The sequence below is a fragment of the Schistocerca gregaria genome, chromosome 4 (genome assembly GCF_023897955.1).
Source record: "Schistocerca gregaria isolate iqSchGreg1 chromosome 4, iqSchGreg1.2, whole genome shotgun sequence".
Classification (NCBI taxonomy): Eukaryota; Metazoa; Arthropoda; class Insecta; order Orthoptera; family Acrididae; genus Schistocerca; species Schistocerca gregaria.
This window is the reverse complement of record NC_064923.1, coordinates 697,886,221-697,906,392: the sequence shown is the minus strand read 5'-3', so window position 1 is coordinate 697,906,392 and position 20,172 is coordinate 697,886,221. Positions and strand designations below refer to the sequence as shown.

General features: G+C 43.7%; 1 protein-coding gene across 1 annotated transcript in view; it reads left to right on the top strand.

Moving 5' to 3' along the window:
- Positions 1-20,172, top strand: part of LOC126267483 (ribosomal protein S6 kinase delta-1) — a 221,007-nt gene that overhangs the window by 21,642 nt on the left and 179,193 nt on the right. Inside the window, exon 4 of the mRNA XM_049972768.1 lies at positions 19,292-19,431. Within this exon, the coding sequence (XP_049828725.1) occupies positions 19,292-19,431 (140 nt within the window). The remainder of the gene's footprint in view (positions 1-19,291; positions 19,432-20,172) is intronic.

Below are 20,172 nucleotides of genomic sequence, written 5' to 3'. Positions count from 1 at the left end.
CTTCTATTGAATCCTCTCGCAGTTACTTTCTTTTCCTCCCTCATGGCCAGTAGTAATTCAAAGACAGACTGATCAAATTCCTGTTTTGTAACTGACATAACACACTGCTGTTCAAACAAAGCAGGACAAGTTGTGGAAGCAAGGAGAGGATCTGCTGATGCACCACAAACATCAACAGATTCAGGTGGCTGAAACAAATCACAATGGTCATATTTTCACTTACTGACTTCCAGGTATACCATCACTAGCTGCAACCCTCGCTGACAGCTAGGCACAGCAACTAAACCACTGTTAAGTCCATCATCATTTCCCTGGGTAGCAGCAACTGACAAGATCCATGAATCAGAATGGGCTATAGCTTGAGATTCTTCACATTCTCTCCTTCTCTCAAAGTGGTCCCTCTTGGTTCCTTTCTAATTAAAAGTAGTTTTGTCTGTTCTGTACTAGTTATTAATGACACTGAAAAAAGATCAAGAATCTCAAAATCATCTCATAAAAACTGAGTTACAAACATTTATAATTCCAGATTTGTTCAAAAACGGAACACTGCAACGAAAAACAGTTTTCAGCATGTAGAACAAGAACGGCCACTCCTGCAACGAAATTGGCATCAGATCAACACAAAAATTTTAACAAGTTGCACACTAATATAATTAATTAAATATAAAAAAATCTTTAATAACTTAGAGAAACAAAGCTCTCATCCTTTTAATCAAGCAACGTATATAAAACCAAAAACCTATGAGGCAATACTGACCGTATGACTTACCTTAGAAGAAAGATTAAGGAAAGGCAAACCTATGTTTCTAGCATTTGTAGACTTAGAGAAGCTTTTGACAATGTTGATTGGAATACTCTCTTTCAAATTATAAAGGTGGCAGGGGTGAAATACAGGGAGCGAAAGGCTATTTACAATTTGTACAAAAAGCAGATGGCGGTTATAAGAGTCGAGGGGCATGAAAGGGAAACAGTGGTTGGAAGGGGAGTGAGACAGGGTTGTACCCTCTCTCCGATGTTATTCAATCTGTATATTGAGCAAGCACTAAAGGAAACAAAAGAAAAGTTCGGAGTAGGTATTAAAATCCATGGAGAAGAAATAAAAACATTGTAATTCTGTCAGAGACAGCAAAGGACTTGGAAGAGCAGTTGAACGGAATGGACAGTGTCTTGAAAGGAGGGTATAAGATGAACATTAACAAAAGCAAAACGAGGATAAAGGAATGCAGTCGAATTAAGTTGGGTGATGCTGAGGAAATTAGACTAGGAAGTGAGACACTTGAAGTAGTAAAGGAGTTTTGCTATTTGGGGAGCAAAATAACTGATGATGGTCGAAGTAGAGAGGATATAAAATGTAGACTGGCAATAGCAAGGAAAGTGTTTCTGAAGAAGAGAAATTTGTTAACATCGAGTATTGATTTAAGTGTCAGGAAGTTGTTTCTGAAAGTATTTGTGGAATGTAGCCATGTATGGAAGTGAAACACAGACGATAAGAATAGAAGCTTTTGAAATGTGGTGCTACAGAAGATGGGTAGATCACATAACTAATGAGGAGATATTGAATAGAATTGGGGAGAAGAGGAGTTTGTGGCACAACTTGGCTAGAAGAAGGGATCGATTGGTGGGACATGATCTGAGGCATCAAGGGATGACAAATTTAGTATTGGAGGGCAGCGTGGAGGGTAAAAATCGTAGAGGGAGACCAAGAGATGAATACACTAAGCAGATTCAGAAGGATGTAGGTTGCAGTAGGTACTGGGAGATGAAGAAGCTTTCGTGGGATAGAGTAGCATGGAGAGCTGCATCAAATTAGTCTCAGGACTGAAGACCATAACAACAACAACAACAACAACAAGAAGAAATGGTTGATATTTGAATACATTGCTCAGAGCATAAGCGGTTCCAGTTGAACTAGCAAGCAAATTAAAACATGATAATATTTGTGTAACTATCTGTGCATAAGTTAGTTAGTTAGTTATATTACTTGTTCCATGGATCATGAACACGATTCTTTTGTAATGATGTGGAACGTGTCAAAGTACACAAGATACATTTATCGCAAATAATCATTGTTAGTCTTATATACGGTACAATTGTTAATGCTTATTGTATTTCTTTGGCCTATGTCTAAAAATTCATCTATGGAGTAGAAGGAGTTGTCATTCAGGAATTCCCTTAACTTACTTTGAATGCCGATTGGTTGTCTGTCAGACTTTTGATATTGTTTGGCAATTGACCAAAAATCTTTGTGGCAGTATAATTCACCCCCTTTTGTGCCAATGTCAAATTCAATGAACGGTAGTGAAGGTCACCCTGTCTTCTAGTATTGTAGCTGTGGACTGTGCTATTAATTCTGAAGTGATCTGGGTTACTAACAACAAATTTCATTAGGCTGTATATATATTGTGAAGCTACTGGCAATATCCCTAATTCTTTAAATAATTGTCTACAAGATGATCTTGGATGAGCCCCAGACATTATTCTGATAACATGTTTTTGTGCAATAAATACCTTCTTTCTTAGTGATGAATTGCCCCAAAAGATGATTCCGTAAGAAAGCAACAAATGAAAATATGCATGGTAAGCTAACTTACTGATGTGCTTGTCTACAAAATTTGCAATGACACTAATAGCATAGGTAGCTGAGCTCAATCGTTTCAGTAGATTGTCAATGTGTGTCTTCCAGTTTAAATTCTGATCAATACAGACACCCAGACATTTTGAACAATCTGCTTTAGCTAAAGATTTTCCCCCACACTCTATATTTATTTCCGGTGTTATGCCTTTCCCTGTACTGAACTGTATGTACAGTGTTTTTTCAAAGTTCAATGAAAGTCCATTTGTGGAAAACCACCTAATAACTGTTTGAAAAACATTATTTGCATTTTCCTCAGCTGATTCTTGCTTTTTAGGCTTGATTACAATACTTGTGTCATCTGCAAAGAGAACCAAGTTTGCATCTTCATGAATATAATCAGGCAAGTCATTAACATATATTAAAAACAATAAAGGCCCCAAGACAGAACCCTGTGGTACCCCATTCTTGATACATCCCCAGTCTGAGTAATCTGATGCCCTTTGTGTACTATGTGGGTTTACTGTTTCAACCTTCTGCATTCTACCAGTTAAATATGAAGTGAACCATCTGTGTACTGAACCATTCATTCCATAGTACTTCAGCTTATCTAAGAGGATTTCATGATCCACACAATCAAAAGCCTTAGAGAGATCACAGAAAATCCCAATTGGTGATGTTCTACTATCCAGAGCATTTAAAATTTGATCAGTGAAAGCGTGTATAGCACTATCTGTTGAAACACCTTTCTGAAAACCGAACTGACATTTTGTTAAAACATTATTCCCACTAATGTGTAAAGTTACTCTTGAGTACATTACTTTTTCAAACACTTTTGAGAAGGATGTCAGAAGTGAAATAGGACGATAATTGTTGACATCTGTCTTGTCACCTTTTTTATGCAAGGGTTTAACTATGGCATATTTCAATCTGTCAGGAAATATTCCCTGATTCAATGAGCTATTACATATGTGGCTAAGAACTCGACTTATCAGGTGTGGACAAGATTTTAGTATTCTATTGGAGATACCATCAGTTCCATGTGAGTTTTTATTCTGAAGTGAATTTATTATTTTCTTAATTTCAGACGGTGAGGTGGGTAGGATTTCAATTTCATTTGTTTGCACCGGGAATGCCTCTTTCATATAGAGTTCTGCCCTATCTGGTGAGCAGCTGGTGCCTATATTTTCCACTACATTTATAAAATGATTATTAAAAATATTTTCAACCTGTGATTTTTCATTTATAAGCTTTTCATTGTGCTTAACAGTAATACTGTTGTCCTGTGACCTTGGTTGCCCAGTTTCCCTTTTAACTATATTCCATATTGTTTTAACTTTGTCCTCAGAGGTGCTAATCTCAGACTTGATACTTCTGGATTTTTTTATAACTTTCCTTAATATATTAAAATATTTCTTATAATTGTTGAGCTTTTCTTCACCTTGACTTATTCTAGTGTCTTGGTATAGTTCCCATTTCCGGCTACAAGAAATTTTAATCCCTTTAGTCATCCATGGTTTTTATCAAGTTTATTTGAATTATGATTCACTAATTTCTTAGGAAAACTGTTTTCAAATATACCCACAAGTTTATCATGGAATAAGTTAAATTTAACATTTGCATCAGGTTCCCGATAAACATCCTCCCAGTCTACCCTTTTCAAGCTTTCCTTAAATTGTTGAATTGTTATATGGTTAATTGGGCGTATTATTTTTTTTTTTTTTTTTACATTACTGTATGGAGCAGAGTCATGAATTGAAAGTAGCTGTGCATCGTGATCAGAAAGCCTGTTCTTAATAGGATAGGTGCTTACTTCTTTTAATTTATCTTGGTCTATGAAAATGTTATCTATCAGGGTGCTACTGTCTTGTACAATACGAGTAGGAAAATCAATGACTGATGTCAGATTGTAACAGCAAAGTAATAGTTCAAGGTCGTTCTTCTTGCTTGAGTGTTTAAGAAAATCTACGTTAAAATCTCCACAAATGATAATGTGTTTTCCCTTTTCTGACAGATAACGCATCAAGAGATCTAGGTTTTTAAGAAACATTTGAAAATTTCCAAGTGGGGACCTATACACAGTCACAATTATGAATTTACCACTGTCCAATTTAAGCTCACAAGCGCATACTTCAATGTGCTGTTCTACACAGAATTTTGCGGTTTCTATGTTTTTAAAACTATGTTCCCCCTTAACATAAATGGCAGCTCCTCCTTTCTCCATATTGTCTCTACAAAAATAAGTTGCTAGTTTATACCCATTAATATTTACATTTTCCATTTGTGTAGTTATATGATGTTCAGACAGGCACAGTACATCAACTTCTGTTGTATTTTTAATATTCTCAAAACAAATTATTAGTTCGTCTATTTTGTTCCTTAATCCCCTGATATTTTGGTGAAATACATTAACACAACTGTTTCCTCTACCTTTATTCGAACCATTTATTTTTTTACCTTTAAGAGCAGCCTGTCTGGACATCTTGTTCAACCTAAAAAAGGTGCCCCTATGCCCTTTCGGGTCACAGGGGTTTTGCCTTGAGTGCTAGTGGCCCCCTTTAGACGACCTACAATTAAATCAGCTAATCTATCCTTCCCTAGACTATTTAGGTGCAGGCCATGTCGAGTGTATCCCCATCTCCCAATGCTACCAACAGGCACTGTATAAATGTGTGTTTTTGCACCGTCCAGCAGCTGCTCGCTCAACTCTCTGTTAACTAGCCACACAGAAGGGTTATCCGAAGGCTGATCGTAACGCTGCAATACCTCAACAAAACCCACATTTGTACATCCTGTTGCAGCTCCTACTTTATCCAGGTCACTCTTAATATCATAATTCCTATCCTTAGCCAGGCTGTTTCCTGCCCCACCTATTATTATCACCTCATCATACTTGTCAAAGTCCCTACAGAGTGGTCCTATGTCTTCTATCACCTGGCTAAGCCTAGCACTTGGCTTAAACAAACTCGTGACCTGGTAATCTGCTCCTAATTTCTCCTGCACTAGTTGGCCTACACCCCTCCCATGACTGCTACCTAGCAGCAAGACTTTTCTTTTCCTATTACTAGATTTTCCCGACCTAATGCTGTTACCAATTTTAGTAGTGTGCTGCACCCTACTTTCAACTACTCCTGGTTTTGACTCCTCCTTTCCTACTTCAGGTAACAAGGAGAATGTTGGAACACGTGCGGCAATACTGACTGTACGACTTACTTTAGAAGAAAGATTAAGGAAAGGCAAACCTATGTTTCTAGCATTTGTAGACTTAGAGAAGCTTTTGACAATGTTGACTGGAATACTCTCTTTCAAATTATAAAGGTGGCAGGGGTGAAATACAGGGAGCGAAAGGCTATTTACAATTTGTACAAAAAGCAGATGGCGGTTATAAGAGTCGAGGGGCATGAAAGGGAAACAGTGGTTGGAAGGGGAGTGAGACAGGGTTGTACCCTCTCTCCGATGTTATTCAATCTGTATATTGAGCAAGCACTAAAGGAAACAAAAGAAAAGTTCGGAGTAGGTATTGAAATCCATGGAGAAGAAATAAAAACTTTGAGGTTCGCCGATGAAATTGTAATTCTGTCAGAGACAGCAAAGGACTTGGAAGAGCAGTTGAACGGAATGGACAGTGTCTTGAAAGGAGGGTATAAGATGAACATTAACAAAAGCAAAATGAGGATAAAGGAATGCAGTCGAATTAAGTTGGATGATGCTGAGGGAATTAGATTAGGAAGTGAGACACTTGAAGTAGTAAAGGAGTTTTGCTATTTGGGGAGCAAAATAACTGATGATGGTCAAAGTAGAGAGGATACAAAATGTAGACTGGCAATGGCAAGGAAAGTGTTTCTGAAGAAGAGAAATTTGTTAACATCGAATATTGATTTAAGTGTCAGGAAGTTGTTTTTGAAAGTATTTGTATGGAATGTAGCCATGTATGGAAGTGAAACACAGACGATAAGAATAGAAGCTTTTGAAATGTGGTGCTACGGAAGATGGGTAGATCACATAACTAATGAGGAGATATTGAATAGAATTGGGGAGAAGAGGAGTTTGTGGCACAACTTGGCTAGAAGAAGGGATCGATTGGTGGGACATGATCTGAGGCGTCAAGGGACGACAAATTTAGTATTGGAGGGCAGCATGGAGGGTAAAAATCGTAGAGGGAGACCAAGGGATGAATACACTAAGCAGATTCAGAAGGATGTAGGTTGCAGTAGGTACTGGGAGATGAAGAAGCTTTCGCGGGATAGAGTAGCATGGAGAGCTGCATCAAATCAGTCTCAGGACTGAAGACCATAACAACAACAACAACAACAACAACAACAACAACAAGAAATGGTTGATATTTGAATACATTGCTCAGAGCATAAGTGGTTCCAGTTGAACTAGCAAGCAAATTAAAACATGATAATATTTGTGTAACTATCTGTGCATAAGGCAGCATTGTAAGTCTAGTGACTATTCAGTGCTATTGTCTTGCAAGAGTAGTTTAATAATTATTAATTAAATTGATGAAACGAATGAACAGCAATAAATACATAAGAAATTTTCGTTTTATTTTTCAGGATTATTAGTTGATCCCAAAAAGCAGAGGGATTCTACACAGTGCAGTGAGATTAATGTTACACAGTTTATATTGTCCTCTCAGCACTGTTATGAAAAGACACGCTCTGTATTCTGGATTTGAAAAAATAACTTAAAATATGCAGAAACATCTGTGAATGAGAAACTGGCTTTCTAACATGTAAATAGAATGGGCTCTGCACCACATTAATAGTAACAACGATGTCACTCTGCTACTCATTCAGTAATCAATTATAGTTTGGGAGCTCACAAAATGAAACAGCACATTATTGTGTGTCACAGAATCGACACATACGGAGGAGCTGCATGTGCATGTTATAACCGCTTCATCAATACAAGTCCGTTGCTGCTTTTATATGTGGCTCACTTCCACCCCGCATCCCCCCTCTCCCACAAGAAAAGGACAAGCTTAGTTTAGCAAGAGTGATGCTTTCCATTCCATACTGATTTGAGGGCAGAAGCTCTCTATTCAAGAGTCCTGCAGTGAATGTCTACTAACTTTTGCCTTTTGATATTTCTGTATTTCAATTGAGATTACAATGATCTTTGATTTCTCAGTATTTTTGGAATTTTGTTCTTAAACCACGGTTGGTCTTTTACTCCTGTGATCCACTAATGCAGCACATAATTTTCCAAAGTGGGATTTACAGTCTACATCTACATCTGTGTGGTTACTCTGCAATTCACACTGAAGTGCCTGGCAGAGGGTTCATCAAACCATTTTCATACTGCTTCTCTACTGTTCCACTCTCGAATGGCATGTGTGAAAAAGGAACACCTAAATCTTTCCGTTTGAGCTCTGATTTCTCTTATTTTATAATGACGATCATTTCTCCCTACGTAGGAGGGTGTTCAACAAAATATTTATGCATTCGGAAGAGAAAGTTGGTGATTGAAATTTCATAAATAGACCTCGCTGCAAAAATAACCGACTTTGTTTCAGTGACTGCCACCCTAACTCGCGTCCCCCTGTGGGTTCGGGGGTAAGAATAGGCCCACGGTATTCCTGCCTGTCGTAAGAGGCGACTTAAAGGAGTCTCAAACGTTTTGGCCTTGTGAGATGGTCCCCTAACGGGTTTGACCTCCATCCTTCTAAATTTTCCGAAGAGCGAGCCGATTGGGGAAGGGCGCCTTACAAGGAGCGATGTGTCCATCATGCATTACCATCTCTAGCCAGGTTTGTCGTCATCGCTTAGCAGTCCCGCTCGCCTACCATCTCTTGGGCGTGGATTTGTTCTTGGGTGCAGTTTATTGCAGTCTGCTATGCTGTGTTGCTTTATGCGCCAATGACGATATTGGACTACATCACCTGAAATACAGCACGGTAGCCAGTCCGTTGTAGTGGGGCCACCAAGTATCCTGTTGGTTGTAGCCCCCTGCCTACACAGGGATCGCTCCGCTGATGCCAGCGCCGTTAACTCCCCACGTATGCCAAGGAGTAGATGCCTATCTCCTTGGGGCATTGGGACTCCCGGCAATGGCCATCCTGCCAGGTGGTCGTTGCTGAGGCTGGGTGGCGCCCGTGGGGAGGGCCCTTGGTCGAAGTAGGTGGCATCAGGGCGGATGACCTGCAATGAAGGGTGGTACATCATCTCTTGCTGGCGGCCAGCCGCCAGCAGTCTCTAAGCGTTCCAGGGCTCAATACAACGCAACTACATATGACCCCAAATCGTTCCCCTCCCTGGCTACACCATGGGAGGAACGAAAGACTAAGGATGCCAGCGAACCATACTCGCCCCGCTACCTGGTGTGTACGAGAGCTGATGGTGAATCCTTTACATCCATGAAGCCTCAGTTCTTTGTCAAGCACTTAGAGGACAAGTTCGGGGAGGTGGAGGGCTTGTCCAAAATGCGCTCGGGCTCGGTTTTGATCAAATCGGCGTCCTCCGCCCAGTCCTGCCGGTTACTCGATTGTAACAAGCTGGGGGATGTTCCGGTTACAATCACGCCCCATAAGAGTCTTAATATGGTCCAGGGCATAATATTCCATCGGGACCTTCTATTGCAGTCCGATGACGAGCTTCGCGCCAATTTAGAGCGGCGAGGTGTTCACTTCGTCCGGCGCGTACATCGTGGTCCAAGGGATAAGCAGGTTGCCACCGGTGCCTTCATCTTTGCCTTCGAGGGTGATACCTTACCTGAGAAGGTCAAGGTGATGGTCTATCGTTGTGACGTCAAGCCATATATCCCTCCCCCGATGCGGTGCTTTAAGTGCTGGAAGTTCGGGCATATGTCTTCCCGCTGTGCTTCCAGCCTCACATGTCGAGATTGTGGACGCCCATCACATACCAATACTCCATGTGCTCCGCCTCCCATCTGTGTAAACTGCGGAGAGCACCACTCGCCTTGCTCGCCGGACTGCAGGATCTTCCTGAAAGAGCGCAAAATCATGGAGTATAAGACCCTGGACCGCCTGACATACACTGAGGCCAGGCAGAAGTTCGAACGCCTCCATCCTGTTCGAATGACTGCCTCTTACGCCGCGGCTACTACTGTTATGGCCCCATTAGCTCTCCCTCAGACTGCCACCTCTCAGAGCTGGAATGCTACACCTGCCCCCTTGATGGTGGGGGGCACTTCACTCCCTGCTGCTCCTGCACTACCTGCCTCAGGAGCAGCAACCCCCCAACCATCGGGGACATCAGTCCCCACTTCTAAGCTAGGGAAGCCTCAAACTTCCCCGGCTCAAATAGCACGGAAAGGGTCCCTTGGGTCCCTTCCTTCCCGGGTTTCCGCCTCTGGGAAGGGTGACGTCAGCCAATGGAAGAAAAGCAGACCAGCGGCTGGTCGCAGGGCTTCCCGCTTCTCCTCCGTCCCGGAGACTGACTCGCTGGAGCCCTCCCAGCCAATGAAACCCAAGGACCAGAGAGACAAGATGAAGAAGAAGACCTCTAAGGCCAAGGACCACGCGGTGGCATCCACCCCACTGCTCCCTACAGGCTCTGCGGCCGAGGATAAGGTGGAGATCCGGGCGTCCGCTGAGGACCTGGATCTCGCCGGACCCTCGGACACCATGGAAGCAGATTGTACTGGTCCTCCATCGGTGGCAGCAGGTGACCCAGTGGCGTGATCTGCCTCCTCGGCCCCTTCACGCCTTTTTCGGACATGGACAAAGCGATACTCCAGTGGAACTGCAGCGCTTTATCCACCACCTTGCTGAGCTTCGCCAACTCATCAGCAGTCACCCTTTCCTCTGCATTGCCCTACAGGAAACTTGGTTTCCGGCAATGCCGACCCCTGCCCTACGTGGGTATCGGGGTTATTACAAGAACCGGGCAGCTTATGAGAGGGTATCTGGTGGAGTCTGCGTCTACATCCTTAACTCTGTCTACAGCGAATGTGTACCTCTTCACACACCTTTAGAGGCTGTCGCTGTAAGGATGTGGACGCCTCAGCCTATTACTGTCTGCAGTTTGTATCTTCCGCCAGATGGTGATGTCTCGCGTCATGTGTTGGCTGCATTGATAGCACAACTGCCTCCTCCTTTTGTGTTACTGGGCGACTTTGATGCCCATAACCCCCTGTGGGGTAGCGCCGCAATTACTGGCCGGGGTAGAGATGTCGAGACTCTTCTCTTGCAGCTTGACCTCTGCCTCTTAAACACGGGAGAGCCGACACATTTCAGCGTCGTCCATGGCACATTTTCGGCCATTGACCTTTCTATCTGCAGCCCCGGACTTTCACCATCCATCCACTGGAGTGTCCATGACGACTTATGTGGTAGTGACCATTTCCCCATCTTTCTGTCACTACCACAGCGTCACTCCTCTGAACGCCCCTCCAGATGGGCTCTGAATAAGGCTGATAGGGGCTTGTTCTCCTCTCTCGCCACTATCGCACCTCCTTCCCCTGACACCATTGATGCGGTGGTTCAGTCGGTCACCATCGGCATCGTTTCTGCGGCGGCATCTGCGATTCCCTGTTCATCCGGGTCCCCTCGGCGGAGGACTGTGCCTTGGTGGGCGCCCGAGATCGCAGAGGCGATTAGAGATCGCCGGCGGGCTCTCCAACGCCATAAGCGGCACCCGTCCTTGGAGAACCTCATCGTTTTTAAACAGCTCCATGCCCGTGCCCGACGCCTTATTCGTCAACGGAAGCAGGAGTGCTGGGAACGGTATGTTTCCACCATTGGCGTCCGTACCTCTGCATCGCAGGTTTGGGCTAAGATTAGGCGACTCCATGGCTATCGGCCGCCTGTCTCTGTCCCTGGGCTTTCGCTGAATGGAGTGGTGTGTACTGACTCCGACACGATTGCGGACCGGTTAGCAGCGCATTTTGCTCAGTGTTCCGCATCTACGAATTACCCACTGGCCTTCCGCTCCCAGAAAGAGCGGTTGGAAAGTTGGAGGCTTTCCTTTCACACACGCCACGCGGAGTCGTACAATGCTCCTTTCAGCGACTGGGAATTCCAGAGTGCACTATCTGCTTGCCCTGATACGGCTCCTGGGCCAGACTGCATCCACAGCCAGATGCTGAAACACCTCTCTTTGACTTGCCAGTGACGCCTCCTAGATGTTTTCAATCGCATCTCGGTTGAGGGTGTGTTCCCGTCTCAATGGCGAGAAAGCATCGTCCTCCCCGTGTTGAAACCTGGCAAGAACCCGCTGGAGGTGGACAGCTACCGCCCCATAAGCCTCACCAACGTTCTTTGCAAGTTGCTAGAACGTATGGTGAGCCGGAGGTTGAGTTGGCTCCTCGAGTCTCGAGGCCTTCTGGCTCCGTCTCAGGGTGGGTTCCGTAAAGGCCACTCTGCCGTTGATAATCTGGTCTCCCTAGAGTCTGCCGTCCATACAGCCTTTGCACGCCGCCAACATCTGGTTGCCGTCTTCTTCGACATGCGGAAGGCGTACGATACGACTTGGCGATATCACATCCTGGCCACACTTCATGGGTGGGGTCTTAGGGGCCCGCTCCCAATTTTTATTCAGAATTTTCTGTCGTCTCATTCCTTCCGCGTGCAAGTTGCTGCGTCCCATAGTTCCTCCCGGGTCCAGGAGAACGGGGTCCCACAGGGGTCTGTCCTCAGTGTCTCCCTGTTTTTAATTGCGATCAATGGGCTCGCTGAGGCGGTGGGATCGTCCGTCGCAGCTTCGTTGTATGCAGACGACTTCTGCCTCTACTACAGCTCCGCTGGCATTGCAGTTGCTGAGCGCCAGATGCAGGGCGCTATCCGCAAGGCGCAGTCGTGGGCTGTAGCGCACGGCTTCCAGTTTTCGGCCGCTAAGACCTGCGTTATGCATTTCTGCCGGCGTCGCACGGTTCACCCTGAGCCACGCCTTTACCTTGACGGTGAACCTCTTGCTGTGGTAGAGACGCATCGGTTCTTGGGACTGGTATTTGATGCCCGGTTGACTTGGCTGCCTCATATTAGGCAGCTTAAACAAACATGCTGGCGGCATTTAAACGCTCTCCGTTGCCTTAGCCACACCGGATGGGGTGCCGATCGGTCCACCCTTCTTCGGCTGTATCAAGCGCTGATCCAGTCCCGCCTTGATTATGGGTGTGTGGCTTATGGTTCGGCATCGCCATCAGCGTTGCAATTGCTGGATCCCATCCATCACTGCGGGATCCGACTCGCCACAGGAGCATTTCGGACAAGCCCTGTTGACAGCTTACTTGTGGAGGCTGGTGTTCCTCCATTGCGGATCCGGCGCGACCGACTTCTGGCCGCTTATGCTGCCCACGTTTGTAGCTTGCCAGGGCATCCCAACTACCGTCTCCTGTTCCCGCACTCGATCGTCCATCTTCCAGACAGGCGGCCCCGTTCAGGGTGTACGATCGCGGTTCGCATCCGGGCTCTACTGTGTGAGATTGAGTTTTTTCCCCTCCCGCCTGTTTTCCGGGCCAATCTCCGTCTGCCCCCTTGGTGTGTGCGCCGACCGTGCATTCGGCTGGATTTGACACAGGGTCCGAAAGACTCGGTCCCTCCTCCGGCCCTCCGCCGCCATTTTGTTTCTCTCCTTGCCGAGTTTCCCGGATCTGCCGTGGCCTATACCGACGGTTCGATGGTCTCTGGTCGCACTGGTTACGCTCTTACTCTAGAGGATCATTGTGAGCAATGGTCGCTGGCACCCGGGAACAGTGTATACACTGCCGAGTTGGTTGCCATCTGTCACGCCCTATAGTATATCCGCTCCCGCTCAGGTGAGTCCTTTGTCATCTGTAGTGACTCCCTGAGTGGTTTACGAGCTCTTGACCAGTGCTTTCCTCGTTCCCGTCTGGTGATGGCCATCCACGAGTCGCTCCATGCTCTTGCCCGTTGCGGCCGCTCCGTGATCTATGTTTGGACCCCAGGTCATGTCGGCATCCCGGGCAATGAGCGGGTTGACACGCTGGCTAAACAGGCAGTGAGTTCACCGGCTCTGGAACTCGGCCTTATGGAGTGTGATCTCCTGTCGCTTTTGCGCCGGAAAGTGCTTGGTGCCTGGGGTGACGAGTGGCGCACCCTGCCCACGCCCATCAAACTTCGGGCGGTAAAGGAGACGACCGGTGTGTGGCGCTCCTCCATGCGGGCCTCTCGGAAGGACTCTGTCGTCCTCTGCCGGCTGCGTGTTGGCCACACGTGGCTGACGCACAGCCATTTGTTGCGCCGGGAGGACCCACCGCTATGTCGCTGCGGGGCAGCTCTGACGGTGGTCCACATTTTGGTGGACTGTCCGCTTTTAACAGGACTCAGGCAGACGTTTGCGCTGCCTGATACCCTCCCTGCCCTTTTATGTGATGACGTTGCTATGGCGGACCTTGTGTTGAGTTTTATTCGGGCAGGGGGTTTTTATCGTATGATTTGAATGTTTGTCCTTTTATTTCCTGTATTGACTTGGGCCTTTGGCCTGTGGTTTTAAACTGTGGGTTTTAATGTCATTTGGTGGTTGGCTTTTCCTTATTTTCATGGTCGGCCAACCACCTTCACACTCGGTGTGATTTTAGTTCCGTTTGTCTGGTCTTTGTCTGTCTTTCTTGTATTGTGTCGTTCCTTGTCTCAGTTCTCCGTTTTTAACGACTGACAGTTTTTTTTTTTCGTGTGGTTTTATCGTGGAACAAGGGACCGATGACCTTAGCAGTCTGGTCCCTTCCATCCCACACCCAACCAACCAACCAACCAACCAACCAACCTAACTCGCGTATCATATCAGTGACACTCTTATCCCTATTGTGCGATAACACGAAATGAGCTGCCCTTCTTTGCACTTTTTTATGTCCTCCGTCAATCCTACCTGGTAAGGATCCCATACTGCGCAGCAATATTCCAGCAGAGGATGGACAAGTGTAATGAAGGCTCTCTCTTTAGTGAGTTTGTCGCATCTTCTAAGTGTTCTGCCAAGAAAGTGCAGTTTTTATTTCGCCTTCCCCACAATATTATCTGTGGTCTTACCAATTTAAGTTGCTCATAATTGTAATTCCTAGGTATTTAGTCGAATTGACAGCCCTTAGATTTGTGCAATTTATTGTAACCCAAAATTTATCAGATTTCTTTTAGAACCCATGTGGATGACCTCGCACTTTTCTTTGTTTAATGCAAATTGCCACTTTTCGCACCACACAGAAATTCTCTCTCGATCATTTTGTAATTGGAATTGATTGTCTGATGATTCTACTAGATGGTAAATTACAGCATCATCTGCAACCAATCTAAGGAGGCTGCTCAGATTATCAGCTAGATCACTTATATAAATCAGGAACAGCAGGGGGCCTATGACACTACCTTGCAAAATGCCAGATATCACTTCTGTTGTACTCGGTGATTTATAGTCTATCACTACAAACTGTGGCTTCTCTGAGAGGAAATCACGAATCCAGTCACACAACTGAGACAATACTTCGTATGCATGCAATTTGATTAACAGTCGCTTGTGAGGAACGGTATCAAAAGCCTTCTGGAAATCTAGGAATATAGAATCCATCTGAGACCTCTTGTCGACAGCACTCATTACTTCATGGGAATAATGAACTAGCTGTGTTGCGCAACAACGATATTTTCTGAAGCCGTGGTGGTTTTGTATCAGTAAGTCATTTTCTTCAAGGTGACTTATTATGTTAGAGTACAGTATATGCTCCAAAATCCTACTGCAAATTGAGGCCAGTATATGGGTTTGTAATTCAATGGGTTACTCCTGTTTCCTTTCTTGAATACTGGTGTGACCTGTGGTACTTTCCAGTCTTTAGGAAGAGACCTTTCGTCAAGTGAGCAGTTGTATATGATTACTAAGAAAGGCGCTATTGTGTCTACATACTCTAAAGGACCAGAAGACTTGTCTTTCTTAAGTGATTTGTTTTGCAACACCTAAAATATCTACTTTTATGTCACTCATGCTAACAGCAGTTCTGGTTTGGAGTCCTGGAACATTTACTTCATCTTCTTTCATGAAGGAATTATGGAAAACTGTATTTAGTAGCTTCTCTTTAGTGGCACTATCATCGGTAACATTTCATCGCTATCGTGCAGTGACAGTATTGACTGTTTTTTGCTACTGGTGTACTTTACATATGATGAGAATCTATTTGGGTTTTCTACCATATTTTGAGACAATATTCATGGTGGGAATTATTAAAAGCATCTCACATTGACATCCACACTAAACTTCGAGCTTCCACGAAACTTAGCCAGTCTTGGGGATTTTGTGTTCTTCTGAGTTGCACTACTTGAACTCTCCCAAGAAGGAAAAATGCAAGTTACTTAATAAGCACTACAGAAGTGCACTTCGGCAGACAATTGTATGTTCTTGATAAACTAGGGAAGGACTGACTTGTTTAATTTCTCGTCTTATGGATGGAAAATATGTCTGTCTGATGTATTCACAGTAAAAAACTAAACTGCAGATAGAGCCAGTATTGAACCATGGAGTCAGTGTTCAGGAACCTTACTCTGTTAACTGCCCCCCCCCCCCCCCCCCCTCTTCCCCATGTTCGTAAATTTCTAGAGCAAAATATTTTTCATTTGTTTTTTGACCTTCAAGTTTTGCAATATTTCTCTCTTTCTCGCTCAAGGTAATGCACCACAGAGTCATTGTGATTGTAGGTGTGCCTGTGAGTGCAGGTTAGGAGCCTTTTCAAAAGTGACTTTACCCACATTTAATTTCCTTAAAGGAACTGAATGTCTTTGGGACATGTGGTCTTCATTTCTCCATCAGATCATCTTGGATTAGGTTTCTTGTGGGCTTCTCTTTTATCAAAATTTTCTCAGAGAAAATTTCCTCTAACACATCTTTCAGTCCCACTCATTGCCCTGCACTCTATCTTAGCTTGTACCTGTGCTCAACATATCTTGGCTCCTGTACTCAGCCATTTCAAGTTAGTATTGTAAAAAGGCTATTGCTGTCATTACATCTACATCTATTGTCCCCAAGCTACCCCACGGTGGTTTGGTGGAGTGTACTTTGTGTATCAGTGTCATTTCCTCCTTTCTCTGTTCCATTCGTGGAAGGCTTATGATAGCACTCTGGTTCCAATCTCTCTCATTTTATCTTCAGGGTCTTTTCACAAGAAACATTTAAAAGGAAACAATATATTGGTTGAACTGTTGTAGGAATATACATGCTCCGAATTTTAACAAGAAGCCTCAGTTGATGCAGAACACTTCTCTTGCAGCATCTGCCATTGGAGTTGGTTGAGCAGCTCTGTGACACTTTTATGCTTACTAAATGAGCTTGTATTGAAACATGCTACCCCTCAATGGATCTTCTCTATTTCTTCTATGAGTCCTATGTTGGTTGTATCGCAGGATAGTGAGCTCTATGTATGTATTGGTTGGACGAGGGTTTCATAAGCTACTTCCTTTGAGGATTCTTCCAGCAAATTTGAGCCTGGCATTTGTCTTCCATGCACTTAGTTTTATATGGTTGTTCCATTTCATATCACTCCATACGCACACTCCTAGATATTTTGTGGATGTGACACCTTCTAGAGATTTTTCTGCAATTGTGTAATAATAGAATAATGGGTCTTTTTGTCTATTTATGCACAATATATCACATTTGTTTATGTTGAGGGTTGGCTGCCAATCCCTGCACCAAATGTCAATCATCTGCAGGTCTTCCTGGATTTCAGTACAATTTTCTAGCTTTGCATCTAATCTGTACGCAACATCATCTCATTTATATACATATTGGTTAAAGCAATGTCCTGTGACTCTTCCTTGGGAGGCACATGAAGTTACTTTTACATCTGAAGATTTCTCTCCATTAAGAATGATATGATGTATTCTGTTTGCTAGAAACTCTTCACTCCAGTTACTCAAATGGTCTGATATTATGTATGCTCTTATTTTGTTGATTAGATGATAGTGCAGGACTGTATTGAATGCTTCCCAGAAATCAAGGAGGATAATATCATCCATAGCACCATTATTTGCCCATTCTGTGTTTTGTGGATGAACAAACGGAGTGAGCTGTGTTTCACATGATATAAACCCATAGTTTTCTTATGTTCAATTCTTGTCAAAAATGGGACTGACCTGTGCTTGTTTCCAGTTTGTAGGGACACTTCACTCCAATGACAACCTGTGGTACACTGCTGCTTGAAGAGAGAAATAACTGATTAATTTAGATCACATATTGTAAAGTTCACTCACCCTTCCCTTCATGAAAATTTTTCTTTTGTAACATGCCTTCATCCCTCATGTGATGCATGCATTCACAGATCATAATATTGTTCCATGTATGAAATGTACTAGCAGTGCAGTTTGTCAGAGCCATCAGGAGGAAATTACAGTTTCCAAGTGTAGCTATATTACGAGTATCACTCCAAAAGAAATGCACACAATTTTTTTTTAAAAAAAAAAGAAAAACCACCTTTTATTCTACATATTTGAAAGTTTTACAGCGTGTAGATACATCCTTTAGAAACAATATATTCATTTCTCCACATAATTTCCATCCCTCTCAACTGCCTTACACCATCTTGGAACCAGTGCCTGTATACCCACTCAGTAAAATTCTGGACCAACCTGCTGGAGCCACTGTTTGGCAGCATGCACAAGGGAGTCATCATCTTCAAACCGTGTTCCATGAAGACAGTCTTTCAGTTTCCCAAAGAGATGATAGTCACGTAGAGCGAGGTCAGGACTGTAAGGCGGGTGTTTCAATTTTGTACATCCGAGTTTTGTGGTCGCTTCCATGGTTTTTTGACTGACATGTAGCCGTGCATTGTCATGCAACAGCAAAACACCCTGCTTTTACCGATGTGGTAGAACACGACTCGGTCGAGCTTGAAGTTTCTTCAGTGTCATCACATATTCATCAGAATTTATGGTGGTTCCACTTGGCATGATGTCCACAAGCAAGAGTCCTTTGGAATCGAAAAACATCATAGCCATAACTTTTCCAGGAGAAGGCGTGATTTTGATTTTTTTTTCTTGGGTGAATTTGCATGATGTCACTCCACTGATTGCCTCTTCATCTCTGGTGAAAAATGATGAAGCCATGTTTTATCGCCTGTCAAAATTCTTCCAAGAAATTCATCTCCACCATTCTCGTGCTGTTCCAAAAGTTCACTGTATACCGTTTTTCTTGTTTCTTTGTGAGCCACTGTCATCATCCTGGGAACCCACCTGGCACAAACCTTTCTTAAGGCCAACACTTTCAGTATTCTGCAAACACTTCCTTCCCCTATCCCAACGTAGCGTGACAATTCGTTCACTGTGATGCATCTGTTAACTCTCTGCACGTTGTGTGGAGTGTGTGCAGTACGAGGCCTGCTGCTGCGAGGACAATCCTCAATACTGCCATGCCCGCTTTCATCACGTAACCTGCTGTACTGTGATTGGCAGCAGCATCTCCATACACCTTTTTCAACCTCTTGTGGATGTTTCGCACTGTCTCGTTTTCACAGCACAAGAATTCTATGACAGCATGTTGCTTCTGATGAACACCAAGTGTAGCAGCCATCTTGAAGATATGTTGTGATGCCACCACTCACGGGAACAGGTTGAACTAAGTTTGAAAACAAGCAGGAAGGATGTATCTACACACTGTAAAACTTTCACACATGCAGAATGAAAACTGTATTTTTACAAAAACAGTGTGCATTTCTTTTGGAGTGACCCTTGTACATGTATTTTGTGAACAATAGCTTCGGTTCCTTCAGGTGCACAGAGAAATTATTTTTCATTTTGAATTAACATTATCTTCTGTTCTTTTTCAGTCTGGTTACACAGTCACAGAAAATATAGTGGAGGAAGCTCCTATTGTTTTAGTTACAGGAACTGATGAAATAACAAATAATACTCCATCATTGTTGGACTCATTGGGCAGCAGAATGCCACAGGAAAGTATTGCACCAAGGTTAGTTCATGATGACTAATTAGCATATGAATACTGTTTTATGTTTCCTGTGTTTTACTTGTACAGAAAGAGAGATCATCAGCAAAATTTTCCGAGTGAAGTAATGTGATATAAATTTGCAAAGATTATTGTAAGACCTCATTCTGTAGACTTAGGAGAAGGGGAGGGGGGGTCTTTCTCTGGAGCTGGAGACAGAGAGAAACAAAAGGAAATAACAGTGGGCTGGACAGAATTTGTAACTACAGGATTTTTTAAGGTTTCAGCACTCTTGACACAAGATATTTGTATATTGAGCTTATACTTTATTGAGTGATAGCTGCACCTTTCTTTAACTGCTGTTTGCCTAAAATTACTGAAAAGGTATATTATTGATGATAGTACAGTTAAGTGTTTCTCTGTAATTCCATGTAAAATTGAAACTGAGTGTAGACCTTTTTCTGGTTGCAATAGGTGCAATGTATTGTACATACTACTGAATGATTTTATGTTGTAATATCTATATTTTGCAATTGGGGTATTGAAATTATTTCCTTGGGTCCTTTAATATGTGTGCGATGTGGATTTGTTGAGCATCATTTTGTATTTTGCATAGGGTAAATACTTGGGAAAATAAATGGATTTACACCATGGAATAAATAGATTCAACTCTCTCTCTCCTGGCAAGGTAAATGTGGAGTCGGGGGAGGAAGGCCAGACAGCAAGGAGTAGATGTGTGCATGAGGAGGAGTGGGAGAGTGGGGG